Raw genomic sequence first — 22624 nt, 5'->3', positions numbered from 1 at the left:
TCTAATCTGTTTTGTTTAGCCTGTTGTGCTACCCACTCAGTAGGAATGTGTATGGATTTAATGTGTTTATTTGAAAGAACAGTAATTTGACCCTGTCATAAATTTGCAATACTGTCATCTACTAGTGGGCAGCATGGACAAAAATATGTATCATGGTGTAATTCAGACTTCTGGTGGTGGTTTCTGTGTGTGTGTGTGTGTGTAAATCTATTTCTGTAGTTTATGAGTGGTTTATTATTATGTTCCATTATCTTTAATAAAAACAATTTAAAAGTGAATCTGAAATATTTTTATTGCGAGAAGAAGCATAAGCAGTCGGTCCATGTTAGACTAAGGCTTTCAAAGTTTGAACACCCCCAGAACACCCCCAGTCACTTTACATGTTTTGTTGATTTTCAAAGTGAACATAAGTTAACTTATCCTTTTAGGGAATAAACTTAAATAGGCATTTTTCTGCATTTTCATTTTAAACATGACTGAAACGTGCATGACACAGCCTCTAAGAACTAGGTTTGCAGTGTTCTGTACATCACACTGTATATTTGTGGCATACGGTTATGACAAAACTCACCTGAGGAAGAATTTCAACCAGTATACCAGTAACGAAACCACCCACTACTACTGTCTTCATTTTGAGCTACTTATCTTGCTACCCAACCCTTGCATATACTTTATTGAATTCTGTTATTGATTCTAACATTGCAAAATCACTGCAACTGAATCGGCTTCTTCAGAACAATGTGTCGTGATACAATGATGAGTTGATTGCACACCTTTCAACTTTATAGAACAGCCTTTAGAATCATGACTCTTCTATCTTTCTTCCTCTGCCTGTCTCTGTAGGATGTACCATCGGGCCACTGTGGCTGTGCTCCTGTGCCGGGCGTGGAGAGTGCGAAAGCGCGCTCAGCAGAGTGTAAAGAAGCTCCTGTCCTCGCTGGGCGGCTCTAGCCTGGCCCACGGCCTTCTGGGAGAACTGCGCGTCGTCATCAACAAACATAAGGTAGCTTTTTTCCACAGAGGGAAACGGGATTTGATCATAGAATTTCTCCTAATAAACTCCGCTTCATCATTATGGCTTAATCTCTCTCCTCCACTCCTTCAGGTTTTGCCCCCAGAGGCTCTTCTAACAGAGACGGGAGAGCTGACCGATCTTGGCCGGTCGTACGTGCCTCCACGGAACTTTCTGGAAGCCCTAAGCGTGATCTGCTCTGTGGCAGGCCAGTGGAACGACCCTGCAGAAGCAGAGAAACTGGCTCTAGATATCATTATCGTCACCCATCATCCTTCTATAGGTCTGATAACAATTTTTGTTGCATGTCATGTGTTTGACTTTTAGTTGCTGATGAATAGTGATCCCCCAGTAAGGCTGTTGCATTCTGTGCAGTATTAATATTTTGTTAGCATAACTACAAAATTCCTGTCATCTTAATTAAATGCTTCTCACTTTGTTCATTAGTCTGTACTATCTGCTTTGTTCTTGGGATACTCAAATGTCTTTCTTCCTTTCTTTCTTTCCTTCTCTTTGCCATAGTGGCTGCCAAGTCACAGTTGTGGCCATTCCTTTTGTCCAGCATGAAGATAGACGCTGCAGAGTTTATTGACACCCACATGGAGTCAATCCTCCCTCTGCTGCTGGAGGCAAATGCTGACAACCAGGTCTGACTCATGCAGTCTTTTTATCTCCCCAACAAACAACACAGCTGAGCCTATGAAGCCTTAAATGAAGTCTTCACTTTGCGATGAAACTGTTGCCCAGTTATGGGCCTACCCAAATGACTGGTACTGCCATGTGGTTTTGGTACCTATGAAGTCAGTCTTATCAGCATCAGTGAGTCAAATGCATGCTTGTCCCACAATGTAGGCTGCTGTAGAAGCATTAAAATGTTAAGGTGCTGTTATCAATAGAGATGCACACTAGTAAATGTTTATGCATCAACAAATTGGCGTTGGCCCACCATTCCCATACTGGAACATCCCTAGCGGTCATTCTTTGTTCTGTGTGACAAGTGGTTTCTTCTTTTATAGTGTAGCAAATAATGCCCCTAGTGCTTCCTACAGTGTGTTGCAGTCTGTCAGAATGATGACATGAATCGTAGGGCATTGAGTGTGCTTGTCTTTTAAGTAAGAAGCACTTTGACTTTGGTCTGTAATTGACAGTATGTGATGGCCTCTCTCTGTCTCTCTCTCTCTCTAGGCTGTGAGAAATGCTGTTGGCGAGCTGTCAGTTCTGTCTCCCAGGAAGCTGCTCCCACGTGTGATGGACCATGTGACCCTGTGGCTGTCCAACCCGGCGCTGAAGCAGGTGACGCGCCATGAGTATGCCATCATGCACACGCCAGAGGGAGAGTTGTTCGACAAGAGCATCATAATGAGGTGAGAGATGAGTCCTAGAGCTGACAATGGAGCCTGGTGGGCCAATTGAGAAACAAAAATTATTTACAGAACAGTCTGTGTAGATTCATTCTGCTTCTCCCCTGATCCTCCATGTCCAGCGCGCAGCAGGAGAGCACTAAGAAAGGCAACATGAAGAGAGAGAACAAAGCCTATTCCTTCAAAGAACAGATCATTGAGCTTGAGCTACAGGAGGTGAGAGGAATCTGTGTGATAGAATTGAGCTTGGATTTAGAGTATGAGCTAAGCTTCCTCGTGTTTCTATAGCAAGGAGAGTTCCAGTTTGTGCACTTGACTTCCTTTTGTCTGTGTCTGTGCTTTAGGAGATCAAGAAGAAGAAAGGAATTAAAGATGAGGTGCAGCTGACCAGCAAACAGAAGGAGATGATGCAGAACCAGCTGGAGAAGGAGTCCGCCATCCGGAAGAGACTTCAAGGGGTGAGAACTGGTTGGGCTGATCTTTGGTTCAACCACTACACCTACATAGTCAGAAGAGATGTTGTGCAATGAATTGAAAGTTGTGTTTTTCAGTGCTACAACAAAGTAAACATTTAAATACTTTCAGCTCTTCAAAGTATGTACTGTATTGTACTTGTATTGAAGTGTAATCAGATCTAATCAAACCTAATCAGATTGCACATGCTAATTTGACTTGGATGAGCAGTAGACATGCACAAAGTGGGTTCACCCTTATGATCTGATGTATGGCTCATCCTGCCAAATTGGTTCAGAGTTGAAGTCAGAGTTGAACACATTTGGGACTTTTAACTGACTTGGACTTTAGGCTGTAGTTCTTTTGCTTTAGATTTTAATTAGGTTTATTTTATTAAATCAAGTGATGAAACATTGTTTTGTCAGTATTAAAACATATCACTTCTGAAACTTTACCAAATGTTTTGGTAGTGACTGTTTTAGTAGTAGTAGTTTAGTCTTTTAGTAGCACAACTCAAAAATGCTAGCAATGACTAGCAGACACATAACATTATAAAAGTATAACACATAAAATCACAGTATTTTTACTAGAACATATAAAAGTTGTTTTAATTACAAAAAATAGATGTTTCAATAGATTCTTAATGTTACACACTGATTTTCAGACTTTGGGGCACATTTACTTAGAAACACTGGTAACTAACTGCTCACCATGTGGCCGTGAGGGAGAGGGATGCAATCTCACTTTCTGCTCTAAACTGTGGGGGTGTGGCTAAAATAAGGCTCCACCTAAGGACTAAAACTCCTTGTGTTTCAGTAACTCTTTGTGTTTTGACAATTTGGAATAAAGGTTTTTATTTAGAAATAAATAAGTAGAAAAAAAAAATTGAAAAATAAATAAATTAAAGATACAGCATTGAAAAAAATGCAGAACAAACATCAAAATATCTGTGGTCTAATACTTTTTTTTGTTTGTTGTTTTTTACTGTGGTACTGCAGTCTTGAGCACTGTGGTACTACCAGTGTTGTGTCAAGTGTTGAAAGTAGTCAGTAAATACTTTTTCAGTACTGCAACATAGTAAAAAGCTCAGTACTCTAAATTTCAGTACATCCCATATCATGAAAAGAACAGATTTCTCTCACTTTTTTGGAATGTGATGGTGTATGTAGTGCGTAACATTTGCAAAGTTCCAAGTTACAAAATGTACCGTTCCTAGTACGTTCAGTCCAGATATGGGAATTTAAGTTGCAGAAAGAGGCCGTTTGGAATTGTTTTTGTGATGTCTGAAAAAAAACACCACTTTTAAATACATTCAACTATTCAGCCTACAGTAGTATGTATATGTATATAACATGTAATATATGTATTTTATAAAGAGCATTTCACAAATTCTAAAGTTGGTATTACATTCTGAAGCTGTAACAATTCATGTGTGTTCCTGACTCTCCCCCCTTTCTGCTTCTCCCTCTCTCAGTTGGATATGGAGCTGCAGTGTGCGGTGGGCCTGTTGGAGGCCACTATCGCTCGTCATCCTCCTCAGATCTCGTGGCAGCTACCTGGAGTTCTGCAGGCTCTCCTGCCCCTGCTGCATTCCCCTCTAGCCGCTCCCCTCGTCCAGAAGGCCTTCATCCACACTGGCACCTGCCTACTGCCCAAAGAGCTGCACAACCTGGGTATGACTTCACATTACACTTTACCTCAGCATTTCTTTCTAGTTGGACACGTGGTACAAGTTTAGCGGTTAGTTTCAGAGGTTAAACTTACACTATGTTTACATTACTATGGCATTTCAAGGTCTTAGATCTACAGCCTTTGTCTGTGTCTGTCTTTCCTAGTCCAGTGCTCATAGACAGAGCAGTTTTTACCCCTGATTGCTTGGTTCACATGCGTTGTGAGCTGGAAAAGTGTAGGTTCCTCAAGAGTAAAGCTGTGTTTAATCACTGTTTATACATTTTGGAACCTCTAGGAGCACAGACTAAAATGTATTCATTCTTAACTGTGCTGGAATATAAATGGTCATTTTACATGGTTACAGTGGCTATTTTTTGGTTTCATGTAGCGATGTAGCTTTTTAATTGATTGTATAAATTTACAAGTTTAATATTTAAGTATAATATTTAGCACTCATTACTAGGCCAAGTTGAAATCAACACAAATGCCATGACTAGCTTTGACTCAGCGTTTGTCCATAGCTCTTGAAAGCTGCCACTGTCCATTACATCCTTCTCTAGAATTCTGCACTCTGCTGTGTATCACACTTTCTCTCTGGAAACACAGACAAAATGGCTCTGTCTGAGCTTGTGGATGTTTGCTTTCTTGTATCGTCTTCTCAAAAAGTGGCCCCGAACACTGCTGTTCTTAGCTGTGCACTTTTTTTTTTAGAAGGCCTATTTTAACAGAACGGCCTATTGCAGCCTAATGAATATAATTCAAAAACATTCATCAGCTTGAACGATAAACTCACCTGTTTATATATGAGCTGTTGTTTATTGGAAATGAAATAAAATTACATTCTCATGTTTAACAAATAGTTTTAAATGTTTGTTTGTCAGTTGGTTAATTGGTTAATCATGTACACTGCTCATGTAGTGGCTGCTCTTACTGTACCTGTGTCTCTCTAGCTCTGTTGGTGGGTCATGTGACTCTGCGTCTGCTGAAGCCAGAGTGTGATCTGGACCCAGCATGGGCTCAGGAGGATCTGAACACGGCCACACATCGCACTGTCCACCTGCTGCACACATACACTGTTCCACAGAAAGAGAGCAAGCCTGGTGAGTCTTCACACATATATACACACAGCGTGTTTGCTCTGCATTCTTCTGTGGGTGAGATGTAAACTGAGTCCTTCTAAGTGATTTGATATGAAATACACCATTCTAGGAAAATGTACCAACTCAGACTAGTTTACAGCCGTCTTATTTACTACGCAAAATGACCGGATAACCTTTATAAGCTTTATATGTAATGTTGGTAATTGTAAAATAATGGTAAATCCACATTGAAAGTATTCCTAAAATATACCCAAATATAACCAAAATATAATCTCAATATAATATAATCAAAATATAATCTCAAAACTGTCATAAAACAATGTCTCAGGCATCAGGCGGGATATTTTTAACCATTTCATTAAAATAACTTTCTGTGATGGAACTTTAAAGGCGTTAAAACACTTTTAGACGTCTGGTTCCGATCGACACCACTGTGAACAATGCACACTCTCCTACTTTGTCTGCAACCTACACTTTGAGACACATCTACAGCCTTTTCTTTGTTCTTGCGGCATCCATATGACTCAGCTCGCTGCTTCTTATGTCTGTCAGACAAACAGTACCGTGCAAAAGTGTTAGGCACCTAAACACATTATTTTGCACTATTTGTCTTGGCAGTAAGCATTCTTGTCTGTGTTTTGTCACATATTGTAAGTTTAAAGAAGAAAATTTGGGTCCCAGTTGCTCCTTGACACCCCCAGCCATCTCATGGATTAAGTTAAATTCCATCACAAGCCCACTTGGTTTAATATTTTGAAGTATTGCTTAGCCAAGTAAGTAAGTAAGAAAGATTTATTTATAAAGCACTTTTATAGCATCTTGCATTGACGAAAGTGTTGTACATTGGGGGGAAAAAAGACAAAAATTAAATTTGAAAATAAATAAATTCAAACCTTGACAGCAATACATAAAGAGCACAACACACTAAGATGATGACAGTAGCCTTATCTCTCAACCCTGTTCAAAAGCAAGTTTAAAAAAGTCATGAAGACAGAGATGGAAGAAGCTTGCCTAATAGATAATGGTAAACTGTTCAACAATCTTGGGGCACAAACTATAAATGCGGTTTGCGTGACATTTCAACAATGTTCTTGGGACGGACAACAAATTCTGAAGATCTCAAGGATCTTTGAGTAGTTGAAGATGCAAGCAAATGAACAACATAAGAAAAACCGATCCAGTAAGAGCTTTAAAAGCAAATAAAAGCAGTTGTACGAGGCACACAAGCCCCGAGCACAAGCCGCAAGAGGTGGCTTGAGGATAGTGCCCAAGCTGTGAGCACAAACGAGAGCCGCAAAAGGTGTTGTGAAGACAGTGCCTGAGCTGTGAGCACCTACCAGACGTGGTGTGAGGACATTGCATGAGCCACATGCACCAACAGCAGCTGCTGTTTGATCCTGGTGTCCATGCTGCAAAGTGGGGGGAGTCACAGGAGGCAGAGCAATAAGCCCTCTCTGCTCAGGTCCTCGTGCTTGAGCCAGCTGACACTGATTTGGCTTTGGCACCTTAAAAGGAGTGGAGATTGAAGTCAGCCAGCAAGAGCAGCAGCACACAAAGAGACTCAAGAGCACCACAAAGTCTGATTAGATGTCACTGAAAAGTGGTGGTCTTAGAAAATTAAAATGCTTGCTGCCACTGTTCGCCCTGCCTCCTGCGTCCCTCCTCCTCTTCACAGCCATTGAAATGAGGCAAGGGCTGGTATTGTAAGGGCTTTTTTCTTGGTGCCAGTAAGCAGCTTTAGGTGGTGCAGTAAGGACTGGTTTAATCACAATGATAATAATGAAACAATCCGACCAGTCCCAAACTCCAGAATGTGAGTTTTGTTTACCAGGTGTTTGTTTACTGTATGTTCTGCTGGCAGATGTGCGTCCGCTGTCTGCACCGGCGTTCTCCTTCTGTTTCCCGCTGCTGCAGGCCGTCCTTAGTCAGAACAGCGGAGCGTCCGAGGAGGCAGAGCTCATGCTGACCCGAGCCCTGCAGACAATCCACACGCACGCTCAGCTTCGTTCCCAAAACGACGCTTCTGACACGTTCATAGATGAGGTACACACCAGCAGAGCCAGGAAGATATTTGTAGTCTGTTGATGCTGAATATTGTCTAATTTTGACTTTTTGGCTCGTTTGTCAGAACGGTCCAGAGCTTCTCCCCCGTGTGAACATGCTGTTGTTGCTGACCAAAGTGATCGGTACCTCCACACCCCGCCTGCAGGTGATAAAAACGTTACAGGTCCACTTGCATTTCTGTTACGGAGATTAAGGAATGGAGCAGGAAATATGTTGGACATCTTGCTGTTTCTACTTTTATTTAAAGGGCCCGAATCATGGAAGACACATGATACAAAGAGTTTGGTGTAGCTAGAGATGAAACGATATTAAAATTTCATATCACGATTATCATGACCAAAATTATCACGATTATCGGTTTTATCGCGATATTGTTCAAATGTGTTGAAAAGTAAATAAATTTAAAAAATAATAAATACTGATACACAAACTGAAACTCGTTTCACCAACTTTTATATTAACACAAATAGAATTGGCAGCAATATGCACTTTTTGTTTGCATAAACATTAAAAAATAAGGTCAATACATTTTTAGTATTACTTTTGTATTACTTACAATACTTGTAATACTCTGTAAACAAAAGAATAGCAAATGTATTATTATTACTGTTATTATTATTATTATTATTATTAATTACAATAACTAGGGATTTCCCTGCATAGAGAATTAAATCGCGACCAACTCTGAGGTGCGTCTTAATGGAAAATTACTACTTCTAAGAAGTGCTGCACTCGGAGGATTTCTTTCCTAACTGCAATTGCAGCATATTGTGCCGTTGTGGCGCTGCACCCCTAATCAACACAGTGCACCAGGAAAAACAAAATCACAGAGGAATTGCGTGACCATGCTGTGAGCTGCAGACAGTGTAAAACTCACTCAGTGTGAGTTCACCTGTGGAGCTGCTTCTCTAAAAGCAATTTAAAACTAAAACATAACTTAAAATTAACATGCGAGACGAGCTGTGCAGATTGAACTTTTGCAGCGTCTCGTTCCAGAGCTCATTTTGGAGACACTGCTCCACAGAAATACGTGTTAAAAGCTTTAGTTTCGATTCACCGATTGTTTTTTTTTTTTTTTTGACGCTAAAAGCTTCATTTTATATTATTAACGAACCATAAGCATAAGTTAAACCACACAAACCATGACATTTCTTCTATTTCGAAGTCCACAGACTTTTTCGTTAAAGTTAACCTTGCATTCTTGCAAGTAGCGGGTGGTGGTCGCGAAGATGACTCATAGGGTTTGATGTGTTGCCCCCTTTCGCCGCTGTTTTCTTTAGGCTGCAGACAGGGTGGTCATCTTCAATTAACTTTCCTTCTGCATTCTTATAAAACCCAAAACATGACCAAACGTCAGACTTGGTCTGCTTAGAAGGCTGAAATATCTCTGAATCTCCGAGTTTTTCACACCGCGGTAATCGACCGCGGTTTTAACGATACTTTAAAGTTCAAACGGTACTACTAACTGTCATTAATTTTACCGCGGTTTACCGTTAAACCGGTAACCGTTTCATCTCTAGGTGCATGTAAACATTTTTAAAGTTTCAAAGCATACCATTCACGCCCCAGTCCGTACATTCTATATATGGAAACTAAGCTAAAAAACACCCTGTGCTAAATTCATTCTGATATTATTGCACAGTTTAACTCTACCAACTGATTTTGAAGTTTCTCCCTGGGTTTCTTGCTTCTTAAAAGCACAATAACAAAGGCTGTGTTCACGCAGCAGGTAAAAGTGGCCCAAATCTGATTTTCTCACCAAATCCATTTTTTTGTTTGATTGCTCACATTATCTTTTAAATGTGACGTGTCTGCGACATTAGTCTGAACAGATCAGCTCAATCTTTAAAGTTTGCTTCTAACTGTTTTTTGACGCTGCAGCCTCGTTCTCCTACGGCCAAGTTCGGCCATTTCTTTCGATGTCTCTTCAAACGTGGAGGGTTTTGAATAAGTCTCTTCTAATTTTTGTACAGAAATATCACCCCAAACGTTTATGAGGTCACAGCAGCGCGAAACTATGATGAATGTCGAGTTGGATTGACATAAAAGTCGCATGAATTCTGATCTGGCTGTTCAGACTGAGTCACATTGCCGCAGATCAGATACGTATCAGATTTCAGTACCACATATGAAGGCGTCTCAAATCAGCATTGAAAATGTCAGATTCAGTGCGTTTTTTGCTGTTCACACTGCCACACAGATGACACATCTGTGTCACATATGAAGAAATAAATCGGATTTAGGCCAATTTTACCTGCTGTGTAAACATAGCTAAAAACAGCCTGTTTTAATTTGAGCTTTTTTGGTATCCTGATTATGTTACACTGTTACATGTATTCCGTTACTACCCAGCCCTGGAATTTAGGGGCTGTAGTACTTCCAAACTCACTGATAGTCAAGCATAAAGTCTGGACAAATGTGTGGTTGATTTTTTTTTATATATTATTTGTCACATAGACTTGCAACTGTTTGTGTTGTAGGTGTTGGCGTCGAGCTGTCTGACCACCCTGTGTACAAGCGCAGGTGGGCAGGAGGGCTGTGCGCTGGCTGAGCAGCCCGAGATCGATGTTTTGCTGGATGCTCTGCTTTCTCCCTGTTTCTCCGTCAGAGATGCTGCCCTCAGGGTCAGTCAGCTACAGGAACATGTAGCTTTGTTTAACGTGAAACATAATTCTGTGTAACTGTAGAAGTTTGTGTGAGTGTGTCACTGTTGATTGGAAATTACAACGAGTGTTACCTACTAAGCAAATTAATCAGCCGTTTTGACCCCTTTAGGCTTGTAACTTAATAGACGCCACAATTATTTATATGACAATCATCAGCTAAATTTCCTGATTATGACAGCCATGTACTTAAATCTCTCCCTCTGTTATTATCTCCTGTGCTCTCTCACTCTCCAGTGCTTCTTTTCCTTAAACAATGTGAATGTCTCTTGGTTAGAAGTTTTATTTTGTCTGTGCTTCCAGCAGAGCTCAGTGTGCTGTGACTCAATATGACCCGTGTGTATGTATGTGTTTGCTGTCTGCAGGGTCTGCTGGAGCTGGAGCTGGCTTTGCCTACAGACAGCGCTGAGCCCAGTGGACTCAGTGTGCTCAGGAGGCTGTGGGTGGCTAAATTTGATGTGGAGGAGGAAGGCAGAGCTCTGGCAGAGAAGTGAGTCAAACTACCTGAGACTTGCGTCACATGGCAAATGTGTTATTGTACATCAGATATGTTCTTCACAACATTGAAATGTTTCCTTTGCTTTCTTGTTAACAGTAATAACAGATGTGGCAAACAACAGAAAAGAAAAGATTATCAGACGACTTGATTTTGCTGATTGCTGACTGAGCTGTTATGTAATTAGCATAAACTGAGCTGCTGCTGCTTACAGCCACACTGACTGTTCAGCTCATTCTGTGTTCTAAGCACTCCTGCAGTAATTAGGCGTATGATGCATTGTCTGTTCTTTGAATAGATTGATGTAGTTCTTTTTTAGACATTGATTCATATTCACACTACTACATAGAATGTATGTGCAAATGTAGTGCCGAATTCAGATAACAATATATATGTATATATGATGTCATTACAAACTAATGTTTATTATTGGGAAGATTCTAGATTTCAGGATGAGTAATGGGCCATTACTCATCCTGAGCTGCTAATAATACGGCCATGAAAATATAGCAAATGGCTGTAAAGATAATTCTACTTGAAGCAAAAACAGAGTTAAATCTCTCTATCTTGCTCATGCAGCCCCTAATCGTGGTAACCTACATCTAAAGTTTCTTCACATAACTGTAGTGAATGGAAACACAACTTAATTTGCTTTTTTTCAGCTGAAATTTCATAAATGCGCATATCATTTGCGAAATGTTTCAATGAAAACCCAACCATTTACATAATATCCTGCATACAACACTGGACATAATGAACGGTTATAAGTAAAGAGTTGTCTCAAAGGAGAATTTATCGAAATGTTGAATCGATTTTCATCTTAGCAATTGTGGTTTAATTTGAAATGCTCCATTCTAGAGAAACATTTTGACAAATTTATTTACAGTGGTGGTGATAGCAACCAGAGGTCCACAGCACAAGTATAACCGTTTTATTTACTGTCTAAATTTTGTTAGTAAAGATATGATTGTTTTCTTGGGGTTCTGTACACCACCATGCATGTATTTGAAAAACCTTTTAAACGTCTGGCTCCTGTCACCACCACTGTGAGTCAACTTTATTATCTACATTGGAAATACAGTTTGTCAGTGGTGCAAACATATATACACATATCCACCCAACAACACTAAACACAGTACCACTAGAGTAACGCCTGCGCACGAAGTATACGAAAAACATGAAACTTCCACAAAAAAAAATTACAGAAACACCTTTGACCACAAAGATGTATCCAAGCAGCTAAAGTTCTAAAATAAGTTCTATTTAACTGTTAAATATATTCATAGCAGCAGGTACAAATGACCGTTCGAACCTGATTGTTTTAATTCTACCCTGTAACATTTGTCTCTGTGTAAATTTCTGATATTAAGGAGGGGTAGAATCTTTCATAATACACTGAAGCTTATTTGAAAAAAGGGCACTGTCTAGCTGAATAAGTGTAATAAGTTTAACACAATTTTCTCCCCAATTTAGTCGTTTCCAATTCCACCTGCTAGTTAGGACTCCCCCAATCACACGATAATCTCTGAAGTTTGTTCCGCTCTTGGATATGCATGTTCTCAAACATGCATTATAGCAAAGTTGCAAAACAACAGTTGAGGTTAAAACCATTTAACTGACAAACATTCTCTGCTTAACTTTCTTTGCTTTGGTTGCTGCACATTTTGTAGGTTTAATTTTATCAGTTCTCTGTTTAAAGTCTCTCTACTGATAACCAATAAAGTGAGGCTGAATAGTGTTTAAAGCACTGCTGAAATCAATCAACAACTTTAACCAGACTATATGCCGGTTCCAGATGTTCATAAATGTCGTAAATCATAACAAGCAGTGCATCCTCATCCCCTAGCTTTCCTATACACAAACGGGAATGGGTCAGGTATGGAGTAATATTGAGAAGTAAATGCAGTTGAATTTTGGATTTTTCACAGTGTGTGCATGTGTCTGTCTCTCTCCCTCTCAGGCTGTGGCAGACTCTGTGTCTGGAGCTTGTTCCTGAGCTGTGTCCTTTGCTGATCGGAGACGTAACGCATCATGAAGAGACTGTGCGGGCGGCAGGGGCAGAGGCTCTGTCCATCGCTGTGAGTCAGTACCAGGACCAATCAGCTGCCGTCCTGTCCCGACTCACAGAGCTCTACCAGCAGAAACTCTACGTGAGTCTCTCTCTCTCTCTCCCGCTCCTCTGATCGTCATCCAGCCTGCAGATTCATTCCACTACATTAGTTTCATTCTACTACTCTGTGGTCTCATGATTGAATTTCACTGCAAAAAAGACACGACTCCTAATCAAACAATGATTCCTAATTTCTGCTGCCATTTTTCATTTTTAGTGGATTTTGTAGGTCAAACCAAATCACTATAGCTATTGAGTGTGTCCTAGTGTGTCTTTATCATGGTAGTGTAGATCATTTTCACTCACTCTAAATCAGGGGGCTCTCGTGGTACAGCTTGTTAAGAGAACTCTCAGGTTCCGTTATCTTAGCAGCCCTGTGTTACTGCGTAAGCAGGCATTTAAAAAGTGAGAAACTGTACTTAAGTGATAGTATTGGTACTTTGTCAAAATCTCACTCAATTAAAAATGGAAGTATTCAGCCAGGTCAGAAGTTAACAAATGTATGCATGTATGTATATATGTATGTATTTATTTATTTATTTATTTATTTTTATATGTTTTTAACATTAAAATAACACTCAAAGATTAAAACAGAACAAAGTAAAAGGCCTGAAACAATAAGAATATAAGGGGAAAATGAAACTTAAAAATCTATAGGAAAGCAGCTGCTCTGTTTAAATGAAGTATTACATACAAAATTTTAGATACTAATGTCAGTGCTAAGATTGTCAGTTGCTGTTAGATTCTCTGGTAGAGAATTCCAGAGATGGTCATATAGATCAGCGGTTCCCAACCCTCTTCTTGGAGGACCCCCAGCCCTGCACATTTTTGTGTTTTCCTGTTAATTAGCAGATTAGCTGGATCAGGTGTGTTGGGAGCAGGGCAGACACGAAAATGTGCAAGGCAGGTGGTCCTCCAGGACCACTGATATAGATTAAGGGCAAAGATTTAAAAAGAAAAGAAAACATATTAAATTAATAATTGGTCCTTATAAACTGCAGAGACCACCACCAGTCCTGGACGTTTTGGGGCGAGTAATCTCTGAAGCACCTCCTGACCAGTGGGAAGCCAGGTAAACCTCTGAATTGTCAAGTAATACTCCCTGTAACGTGTATTGAAATATCTAACACTGAGTGTCTGGTCTTACGCGTCTGCAGGTGTGGAATAGCGCTGGCTTTAAACAAGCTCTCTCAGTGCCTGGACGAGAGTCAGGTGACTCCTCTCTTCCTGTTCTTCGTGCCGGACGCACTGAATGACAGGCACAGCGAAGTGCGGCGATGCATGCTGGACGCAGCTTTGGCAGTCCTGAACACCCACGGCAAGGTAAGACTTTACAGTAACAGCATAACAATGGCCTTTTCCACTATAAATTAGGTATTACTGATTCATTGGAGTATTATATTGAGTTCTATTTATTAGTCAAGTCACCTTGATGTTTTGAATTTCCCTTTTATTGATTATTGGGTTATAAACATAACTGCACCCATGAAGTTAAAACCATAACAGCCAACTATCAGCCCATATCAACAACAGCTATTAAATATCTCATTAGTTATCTCTTTTTTAATGTGACTAAATGCTGTTAACTAGTGTTTCTTGCTCTATAGTTGTTCACAGTGTCTGTTATGGCCTGTATTGCAGGGTAGTTTGAGACTTAATGTAACTTGCTATGGCCCTTGTGCTACAGGACAATGTGAACTCACTGCTGCCGGTGTTCGAGGAGTTCCTGAAGAACGCTCCTCAGGATGCCAGCTATGATTCAGTGCGGCAGAGTGTGGTCATTCTAATGGGTTCGCTGGCCAAACATCTTGACAAGAGTGACCCCAAAGTGAAGCCCATTGTGGCCAAACTCATCACCGCTCTCTCCACACCCTCACAGCAGGTAGGCTATGGCCTTTACACCAGAGGGCCTCCAGTCCTGTTCACAGGAGCACCAGTCAGTCCCTGGTTTTTGTTCTGTTTCAGTTTGAAACACACTTGGGACAGTAATCTAGGGCTGCAGAATAGGGCCTGACCAATATGAAGATTTTTGTATATCAAAATCGATTTTTGTATGTCGATATAGATTTATTTAGTACTTATGCTCTAATAGTTGTAGTTAAACATCATTATATACACCATATTTTGCTATGATTGTGTCTATTTGTGTATGTGTCTGTATATTTATATAAGTGTGTGTGTAAAACTGTTCTCAAAGGTTATGCTTTGCGATTAAATTCACCAGGCAGCTTGTGAGGGGTGATTCCTACTGGGTTAAAGTAGGGCTTGGCCGTATGTCAGTATTTATCATTATTGTGATAAATCATGCTGCGTTATGTCCCAGTATGCCTTTTTTATGAGCATATTGTAGATATCATCAGTTCTTAAAAAATATCTTCCAACTGCTTGTTGGATTACAAAAAGAGTAAAATTAGTCCTGTTTAATTAGATTGAGTGCAGCACAGTATGTGAAATGTTTTAATACAAATCATTTGTTTCATAGCTTTCGAGATTACACCTCCCTCCTTTCTCCCTCAGGTTCAGGAGTCAGTAGCCAGCTGCCTGCCTCCTCTGGTTCCAGCTATAAAGGAAGATGCGGGGGACATGGTCCGAAAGCTGTTACAGCTGCTCCTGGAGAGCGACAAGTATGCAGAGAGGAAGGGGGCTGCATACGGTCTGGCTGGCCTGGTCAAGGGCCTGGGTATCCTCTCACTCAAACAGCAGGACATCATGACCACACTCACCGATGCCATCCAGGACAAGAAGAACTCCAGGCGCAGAGAAGGTGAGGGTGTCTGGGAAATGAGCTTTGAGCTCAGAGTGGTTGAAGTGTGCTCAGATTCATATTCAGAAAGCTGCAGCTTAAGGGTTTGAATTTGTTTCTGTCTCAGGTGCTCTATTTGCGTTTGAGATGCTGTGCAACATGCTGGGGAAGTTGTTTGAGCCATATGTGGTCCATGTACTGCCACACCTCCTCCTCTGCTTTGGAGATGGGAACCAGTATGTCAGAGAGGTCCGTGCCTGCTTTAGCTTTTCTCAACTATGTTGATGTGTGTATGTGTATATATATATATATCTGCCTCTCTCTCTCTCTCTCGCTCTCTCTCTCTCTCTCTCGGTTTCTATGGCTCGTTCTCTCAGGCTGCAGATGATTGTGCTAAGGCTGTAATGCGGAACCTAAGTGCTCATGGAGTGAAGTTAGTGCTGCCTTCTCTTCTCGTGGCCTTGGAGGAAGAGTCCTGGAGAACCAAAGCAGGTTGGCACTCTTTCAACACACTTAGTCTACCTTAATAACATGGTTATACATAATGTATTTGTGTTGTTCTGTTAGCTCTCTCACATATATCCCCCCAATCTGTGTGCAGGCTCTGTAGAGTTGTTGGGTGCCATGGCGTACTGTGCTCCTAAGCAGCTGTCCTCATGCCTGCCCAGCATTGTCCCCAAGCTAACAGAGGTGCTGACTGACTCGCATGTCAAAGTGCAGAAGGCCGGCCAGCAGGCCCTGAGACAGATTGGCTCAGTCATCCGCAATCCTGAGATCCTGGGTGAGAAACAGACACATTACAGCTTACCCAGTTCACAGGCCATCTACAAACTGAGTAAGATGATGAGTACAGAGGGCAGATGCTTCCAGACAGGTGTACTGCATGATACAATTAAGCATTTAATATCCTGTCATGCTCTGTGGCATGTTTCAAAGTGCAGAGCAGGCCTGGCTGACCTTCATTTTGGATGAGGATGACGAGAAAAAGATCAAAGTGGCTTTGAAAGAGGGTTCATTATTCAGGCACAGATGGATCTTCAGTCACAAAGACTGCTCAACTGAAAGTGAAGTGGCATCAGCATTTAGACCTATGGGAAAGACATTGCAAGAGTCACTGGCAAGGGCCACTGAATGATTTTATGAGTATGAAAATGATGTAAATCATATGCTATGGCCTTCGCAACAGATCTCAACCCAGTTGAACACCTATGGGAAATTTTGGACTGACATGTTAGTCCAGATCTTCATTTAGCTTGAAACATGACCCAAAATCCACTCTGTAACCTGAAACTGGTTCTCTGCTTTTAGGCTTCATAACTCAACAAATGCTTAACACAGACACATGATACACACATCACAGCAATCAGCAGACCTAGCATTCACTGGCCAGAGTGGTTTCATTCAGGTGCAGAAAAGTATTAGTGAGTCATCTGGCTCAAAAATGGCCTAGAATTCACACCATATCCTGTCATCATATCTCTGTGTATATCTTCCATTTATAGAACCAGAATGAACACAAAATAAATGAAGGATTTCTTTAAGACACAGGAAGTTGCACAGGAAGTTACAGGAAGTTACTGACCACAGCATTACAGTTTTGCTTTTGCTACCCAAGTCCCCTGACCTAAGAAGAGAGACCACAGTGTGGACCTTGGAATCTGAAGGATCTGGAGAGGTTCTATATGGAGGAATGTTTTCAGATCACTCGCGTTATGTTCTCCAGTTTCATTAAGCATTATAGGAGAAGATTCAGTGCTGTTATCTTTGCAAGGGGAGGCTGCACAAAGTATTAAATGAAAGGGTGCCAATAACTGTGACTTACATCAATTTGAGGAAAATATTATTTCCTGATAAGATTTAGGGTTTTTTCTCCATTGTATTTCAAATAAAGGTTAGAGTTGTGTTAATATTTTGAATGAAAAATCAAAAGGATAAGCAGTAGAGAATGCCTTTACAGCCTGTTTTGCTCATATTTACTAGGGGTGCCAATATCTGTGTAGGGCACTGTAAATAATATACTGTGGGTAGATAAAATAATGTAGAATGTGTCTCATGTAAGTACTATGTAATTACACCATATTATCCAAGGGTTGTTAGTGTTATGGAAAAATAGTTTAGAAGATTTATAGACTTGTGCCAAGGTGCATTGAGGCTGCTTTGGCAGGTTGTGATGGCCCAACAGCTTACTAAGACACTTTATTTCCTCTTTATTTCAATTTGTCACTTATCTGTATACAACAGAATATAGTAGTCTAGTAAATCAGTATTAGTTCAGTACACTGTGCTGCACAATGAAAATGTAAATACCTTAGTGCAGAGAACGTATTAATGCCTTTTTGTGTTGATATTCTTTCTGAACTGCTTCTCCGTCCCCTCAGCCATCACCCCCATTCTGCTGGACGCGCTGACCGACCCCTCCCATAAGACCCAGCACTGTCTGCAGACTCTGTTGGAGACAAAATTTGTCCACTTCATCGATGCGCCCTCGCTAGCTCTTATTATGCCCGTTGTCCAGAGGGCTTTCCAGGACCGCTCCACCGACACTCGGAAGATGGCTGCTCAGATCATCGGGAACATGTACTCCCTCACTGACCAAAAGGCATGCATCAGCCTCTGATTTGATTAGATTAGTGATATTCACAATGTATTGGCTATTTGCCTTGACTTTGCAACAAACTGTTCTCTCTACCCTGTTTAGCTTTTTAAAAACAAAGTTACAAACTGTATTGACTGTATTGTTTTTGTGTGCAGGACCTGTCTCCATACCTGCCTAGTGTGATTCCAGGACTCAAAACTTCTCTGCTGGACCCTGTACCAGAGGTCAGTTCCTCTGTTCCAGTCGGAGTTATTCTTGAAGCCAGTTTTCACAAAAAAAGAGAAGTAGCAGTGAAAAGTGCTCATTCATTTTAATAACAGTTAAAACGCTGGTGGTAGGAGTGAATGGAGCAGAGATAGAAGTAGTGTTTAGAGCTTGCCTGGGATTTTTCAGTGACTTGATAGTGAGTGGAGCGTGAATAGCACAAGCCACAACCGCCACAAGCTTGAAGAGATGTTGGTGCCGATCGTCACAAAGACAAGAATGTCAACAAGACTTCTTGAGTATATCGCTTTGATGCATTGAATTCTCATCATTAAAGACCAGGGTCAAACTGGGTTTGATCTCTGTGTAAACTACACAGCTCTAAAAACACTTCTACATTGTATATAGTAGGGGTGTTGAGCGTCCTACCTCAACCAACATACCTGGTTAAACTCATTAGCTAGTTAGCAAGGCATTTATCAGTGTTAAAAGAGGGAAAATGTTAATCTCTACAGAACTGTGACCTGTAAGGAACCTTCAGACAATCCTGATGTATAGAGTGTATAAGGTTTTATTTTGGAGTTGTAATATATGTACAGACTTCAGTAGTTTATATAGAAATCATGTCGTTTGAACTTTGTGTCCTACTTGCACTTCGTCATAATACTAGCAAATGTTACCGAATAACAACTAAACTCTCGCATTTCAGAATATAAAAAAAACAGTATTAAAACTATTAATGCAGGCTTAAAACTAACTGAAACTAAACTGAAATCAAAGACCAAAATACAAAACTAAATAAAAAGAAACTCTAATGAAAATTTAAAAGCTGTAATAATCATGACTCCATACATTTTCACCACTTGACTCCATGTAGATTCTTTTGATGTTCAACTTTGTTTAATAAATAAACATAAGTCTCACTTTCTGTTTACTGGTTCACAGTGTTTTTTCTGCAAGGGTTTTTTTTTAAGTGCATGTTGTCTGTTCTCACCCTGCTTGTGCACAGGTACGAACAGTTTCCGCAAAGGCTCTGGGTGCCATGGTGAAGGGCATGGGCGAGTCCTGCTTCGATGACTTGCTGCCCTGGTTGATGGAGACTCTGGCCTCTGAGCAGAGCTCTGTGGACCGCTCTGGAGCAGCACAGGGTGAGAAATACTGAGCTATATACCAGCAGAGGGCAGCAAAGGATCTGCCTTTATCAGGATCATGATACACCAGACCTTTCAGAATGATATTTTTGCTGTGTTCGTGTGATGTTGCTTGATTTTAAAGTGTAATTGTTATGTTCTCTGTGAGAGTTTACATGTCTCCCTTGCTGTCCCTCAGGTCTGGCAGAGGTGATGGCCGGTTTAGGAGTTGAGAAGCTGGATAAGTTGATGCCCGACGTGGTCCAGACGGCCAGCAAAGTGGACATCGCCTCTCACGTCCGAGACGGCTACATCATGATGTTCATTTACCTTCCTCTGACCTTCGGGGAAAGGTTCACTCCTTATGTGGGCCCAATCATTCCCTGTATCCTCAAGGTATAGAGGGTCTTATAAGACTTTTACTTATTTTGCATATTTTGTAATCAGTATTAAACTGTTAACCTCTCAAACTTCATGGAAACCACTAGTACTTCCAGACTTGCATTCCTCACTACTGTAACTTAAGAATAACTCCGCCTGTTTGCACTGTTTTCCATGTAATTATTAAAAAATAAGCCTTAAACTTATCCTTAATAAGGATGTTATGTTAAAAAGAGGTTAATGTTGCTCAGAAATGAAAGAAAATTACCATATATTCATACCAAAGTTCCAACATCATGCAGAACTTTGACAGTAATATTACTAGGGATGTACCGATCTCATTTAGACAAGTTAGCAAAGAGTTTGAGGCGATCGTGTGCTCGTCAGCGTTTTCTCACCGACAACAAACCTGTCATTAGTCCATGTATGTGGCATAAGTTAAGCATGTATGTGTGTCTCGTGCGGAGAACACCTCATATAGGCTAAAAATAAATATTACCTCTTGTAAGGGAAAGCAGTTTCAGTAGTTAACGATAACATTTTGCTAGCTTGTTGAAATTCAAAGCGGACACACCCTTGTTTGTGGCAGGCCTTACTTCATTCCAGCACTGGATGTTTAACAAGTCGGCCGTAGACATATTCTTGTTACGAGGGTGTATTATCTATCAAACAAAGGTTGGATGAGTATCGACTGATATTCAAAAGGATCGGATCCAAGGCAATAAAACTGGATGGGAACATTCCTGAATTGTTTTGTATCTGCTATGTCTAATTGTTCTCTATCTGCTCCTCTGTGTGCAGGCTCTGGCTGATGAGAATGAGTATGTAAGAGACACGGCCTTGAGAGCAGGTCAGCGCATCATCAGCATGTACGCAGAGACGGCCATTGCTCTGCTGCTGCCTGAGCTGGAACAAGGCCTGTTTGACGACCTCTGGAGGATCAGGTGGGACACACATACAGTCTCCACATACCTTTTATTCTCCGTCCTACGTTAGACTTGCAGAGAATGGTTGTCATAGCAATAGAGTAGCTCTGAATGATGGAGCTGAAAAAATATTTGTGGCCACAGGTTCAGCTCGGTGCAGTTGCTAGGAGACCTGCTGTTCCACATCTCTGGGGTTTCAGGGAAGATGACAACAGAGACAGCATCTGAGGACGACAACTTTGGGACAGCACAGTCTAACAAGGTATAAACTTTTACGCTGCTATGACTCAGAAGGTGTGTGTTTATATATTACTGAAGTATGAAGATGAACACGTGCTTTGTTCCTCAGGCCATTATTGGTGCTCTGGGAGTGGAGAGGAGGAACCGCGTGCTCTCTGGACTCTACATGGGCCGCTCTGACACCCAGCTGGTGGTCAGGCAGGCCTCGCTGCACGTCTGGAAGATTGTGGTGTCTAACACACCACGAACACTGCGAGAGATCCTGCCCACACTCTTCAGTCTGCTGCTGGGTTTCCTGGCATCCACCTGCCCCGACAAGAGAACGGTACACACGTGCATACATACTAGGGGTGTCACGATGTGCATATTAGTATTCCATTTTTTTCCCTCAGTACAGGGATTGAGATGCAATATGCATTTATTCAAAACAGTTTCGTTTTATACTGTAAAAAAAAAGTAAGATTAGATGTTTTGTCGACTTTCTAAGAGACTGCAAGTTAACACAGCCTACACAAGGAACAAACACGGCCTTCTTCTGCACATTTTAGTGCACACATTGGAAAAAGTGCAAAATATAATATAAAATGTTCCACTTTTGCACAGCCAAGGATCCGTTAACTTTTTTTTTACTTGCATCAGATTTGACCAGGGATGTCCAAACACCCACTGTTTTATTAACTCTAATCCTCATTAGACAACCACAGAAAGTAAGGGGTAAAAAATGCTGCAGCCTAATGTGTGTAGTAACATTTATTTGTGTTTATGCCTGTATGTTTTCTACTCTGGCTTTGAACCAGTTTGGTAGAATGATTCATGTATATTGTAATAATTCGCTTTACAATACCTAGTTTGATAACAGTATGCAAAGTTTTTCAGGTTGGGTCCCAGTATTTGTCATGTTTCTAAAAAATAACCCATTTGTTGATAAGCCATGGAGTACCATCAAGTGTGTCCTACTTGTCACAGTTATAACTATCATTGCCATTTTACACCATATTACATCGTGACTGGCCTACTTTAACTCTGACTCACCACTGTCCGTTCTCAGATTGCAGCTCGTACTCTAGGAGATCTGGTGAGGAAGCTGGGGGAGAAGATCCTTCCAGAAATCATCCCCATCCTGGAGGAGGGTCTGCGCTCAGAGAAGAGCGATGAGAGGCAGGGAGTGTGCATCGGCCTCAGTGAGATTATGAAGTCCACCAGCAAAGACGCCGTACGTCAATCAGCATGACTTTTCCAAGTGACTTGATTGTTTGTGTTCTCCTACAGTGCTTAGCAGAATTCAACTGTGTCTGCCCCACAGGTTTTGGTGTTTTCAGAGTCTCTAGTGCCTACAGTGCGTAAAGCTCTGTGTGACCCGTTGGAGGAGGTGCGTGAAGCAGCTGCTAAAACCTTCGAGCAGCTCCACACCACCATTGGCCATCAGGCACTGGACGACATCCTCCCAGCCCTGCTTAAGCAACTGGTTAGTCTC

At 41.1% G+C, this 22624-nt stretch overlaps 1 protein-coding gene across 1 annotated transcript in view; it reads left to right on the top strand.

The window, feature by feature from the left end:
* The window catches only part of gcn1 (GCN1 activator of EIF2AK4), a 47642-nt gene that overhangs the window by 12588 nt on the left and 12430 nt on the right, over positions 1-22624 (top strand). Inside the window, 29 exon segments of the mRNA XM_036578849.1 lie at positions 844-1003; positions 1106-1295; positions 1535-1659; positions 2198-2376; positions 2496-2589; positions 2718-2831; positions 4301-4499; positions 5448-5597; positions 7459-7640; positions 7726-7806; positions 10142-10285; positions 10690-10814; positions 12781-12970; positions 13932-14002; positions 14088-14253; positions 14618-14812; positions 15448-15694; positions 15801-15922; positions 16051-16165; positions 16275-16454; positions 18052-18272; positions 18425-18493; positions 19483-19621; positions 19803-19999; positions 20786-20928; positions 21055-21172; positions 21260-21475; positions 22199-22363; positions 22454-22615. Coding sequence (XP_036434742.1) covers positions 844-1003; positions 1106-1295; positions 1535-1659; positions 2198-2376; positions 2496-2589; positions 2718-2831; positions 4301-4499; positions 5448-5597; positions 7459-7640; positions 7726-7806; positions 10142-10285; positions 10690-10814; positions 12781-12970; positions 13932-14002; positions 14088-14253; positions 14618-14812; positions 15448-15694; positions 15801-15922; positions 16051-16165; positions 16275-16454; positions 18052-18272; positions 18425-18493; positions 19483-19621; positions 19803-19999; positions 20786-20928; positions 21055-21172; positions 21260-21475; positions 22199-22363; positions 22454-22615 — 4459 coding nt within the window.

The sequence above is a fragment of the Colossoma macropomum genome, unplaced genomic scaffold (assembly GCF_904425465.1).
Source record: "Colossoma macropomum unplaced genomic scaffold, Colossoma_macropomum, whole genome shotgun sequence".
NCBI classification, from domain to species: domain Eukaryota; kingdom Metazoa; phylum Chordata; class Actinopteri; order Characiformes; family Serrasalmidae; genus Colossoma; species Colossoma macropomum.
The sequence above is the reverse complement of the archived record's forward strand: the minus strand, read 5'-3'. Positions and strand labels throughout refer to the sequence as shown.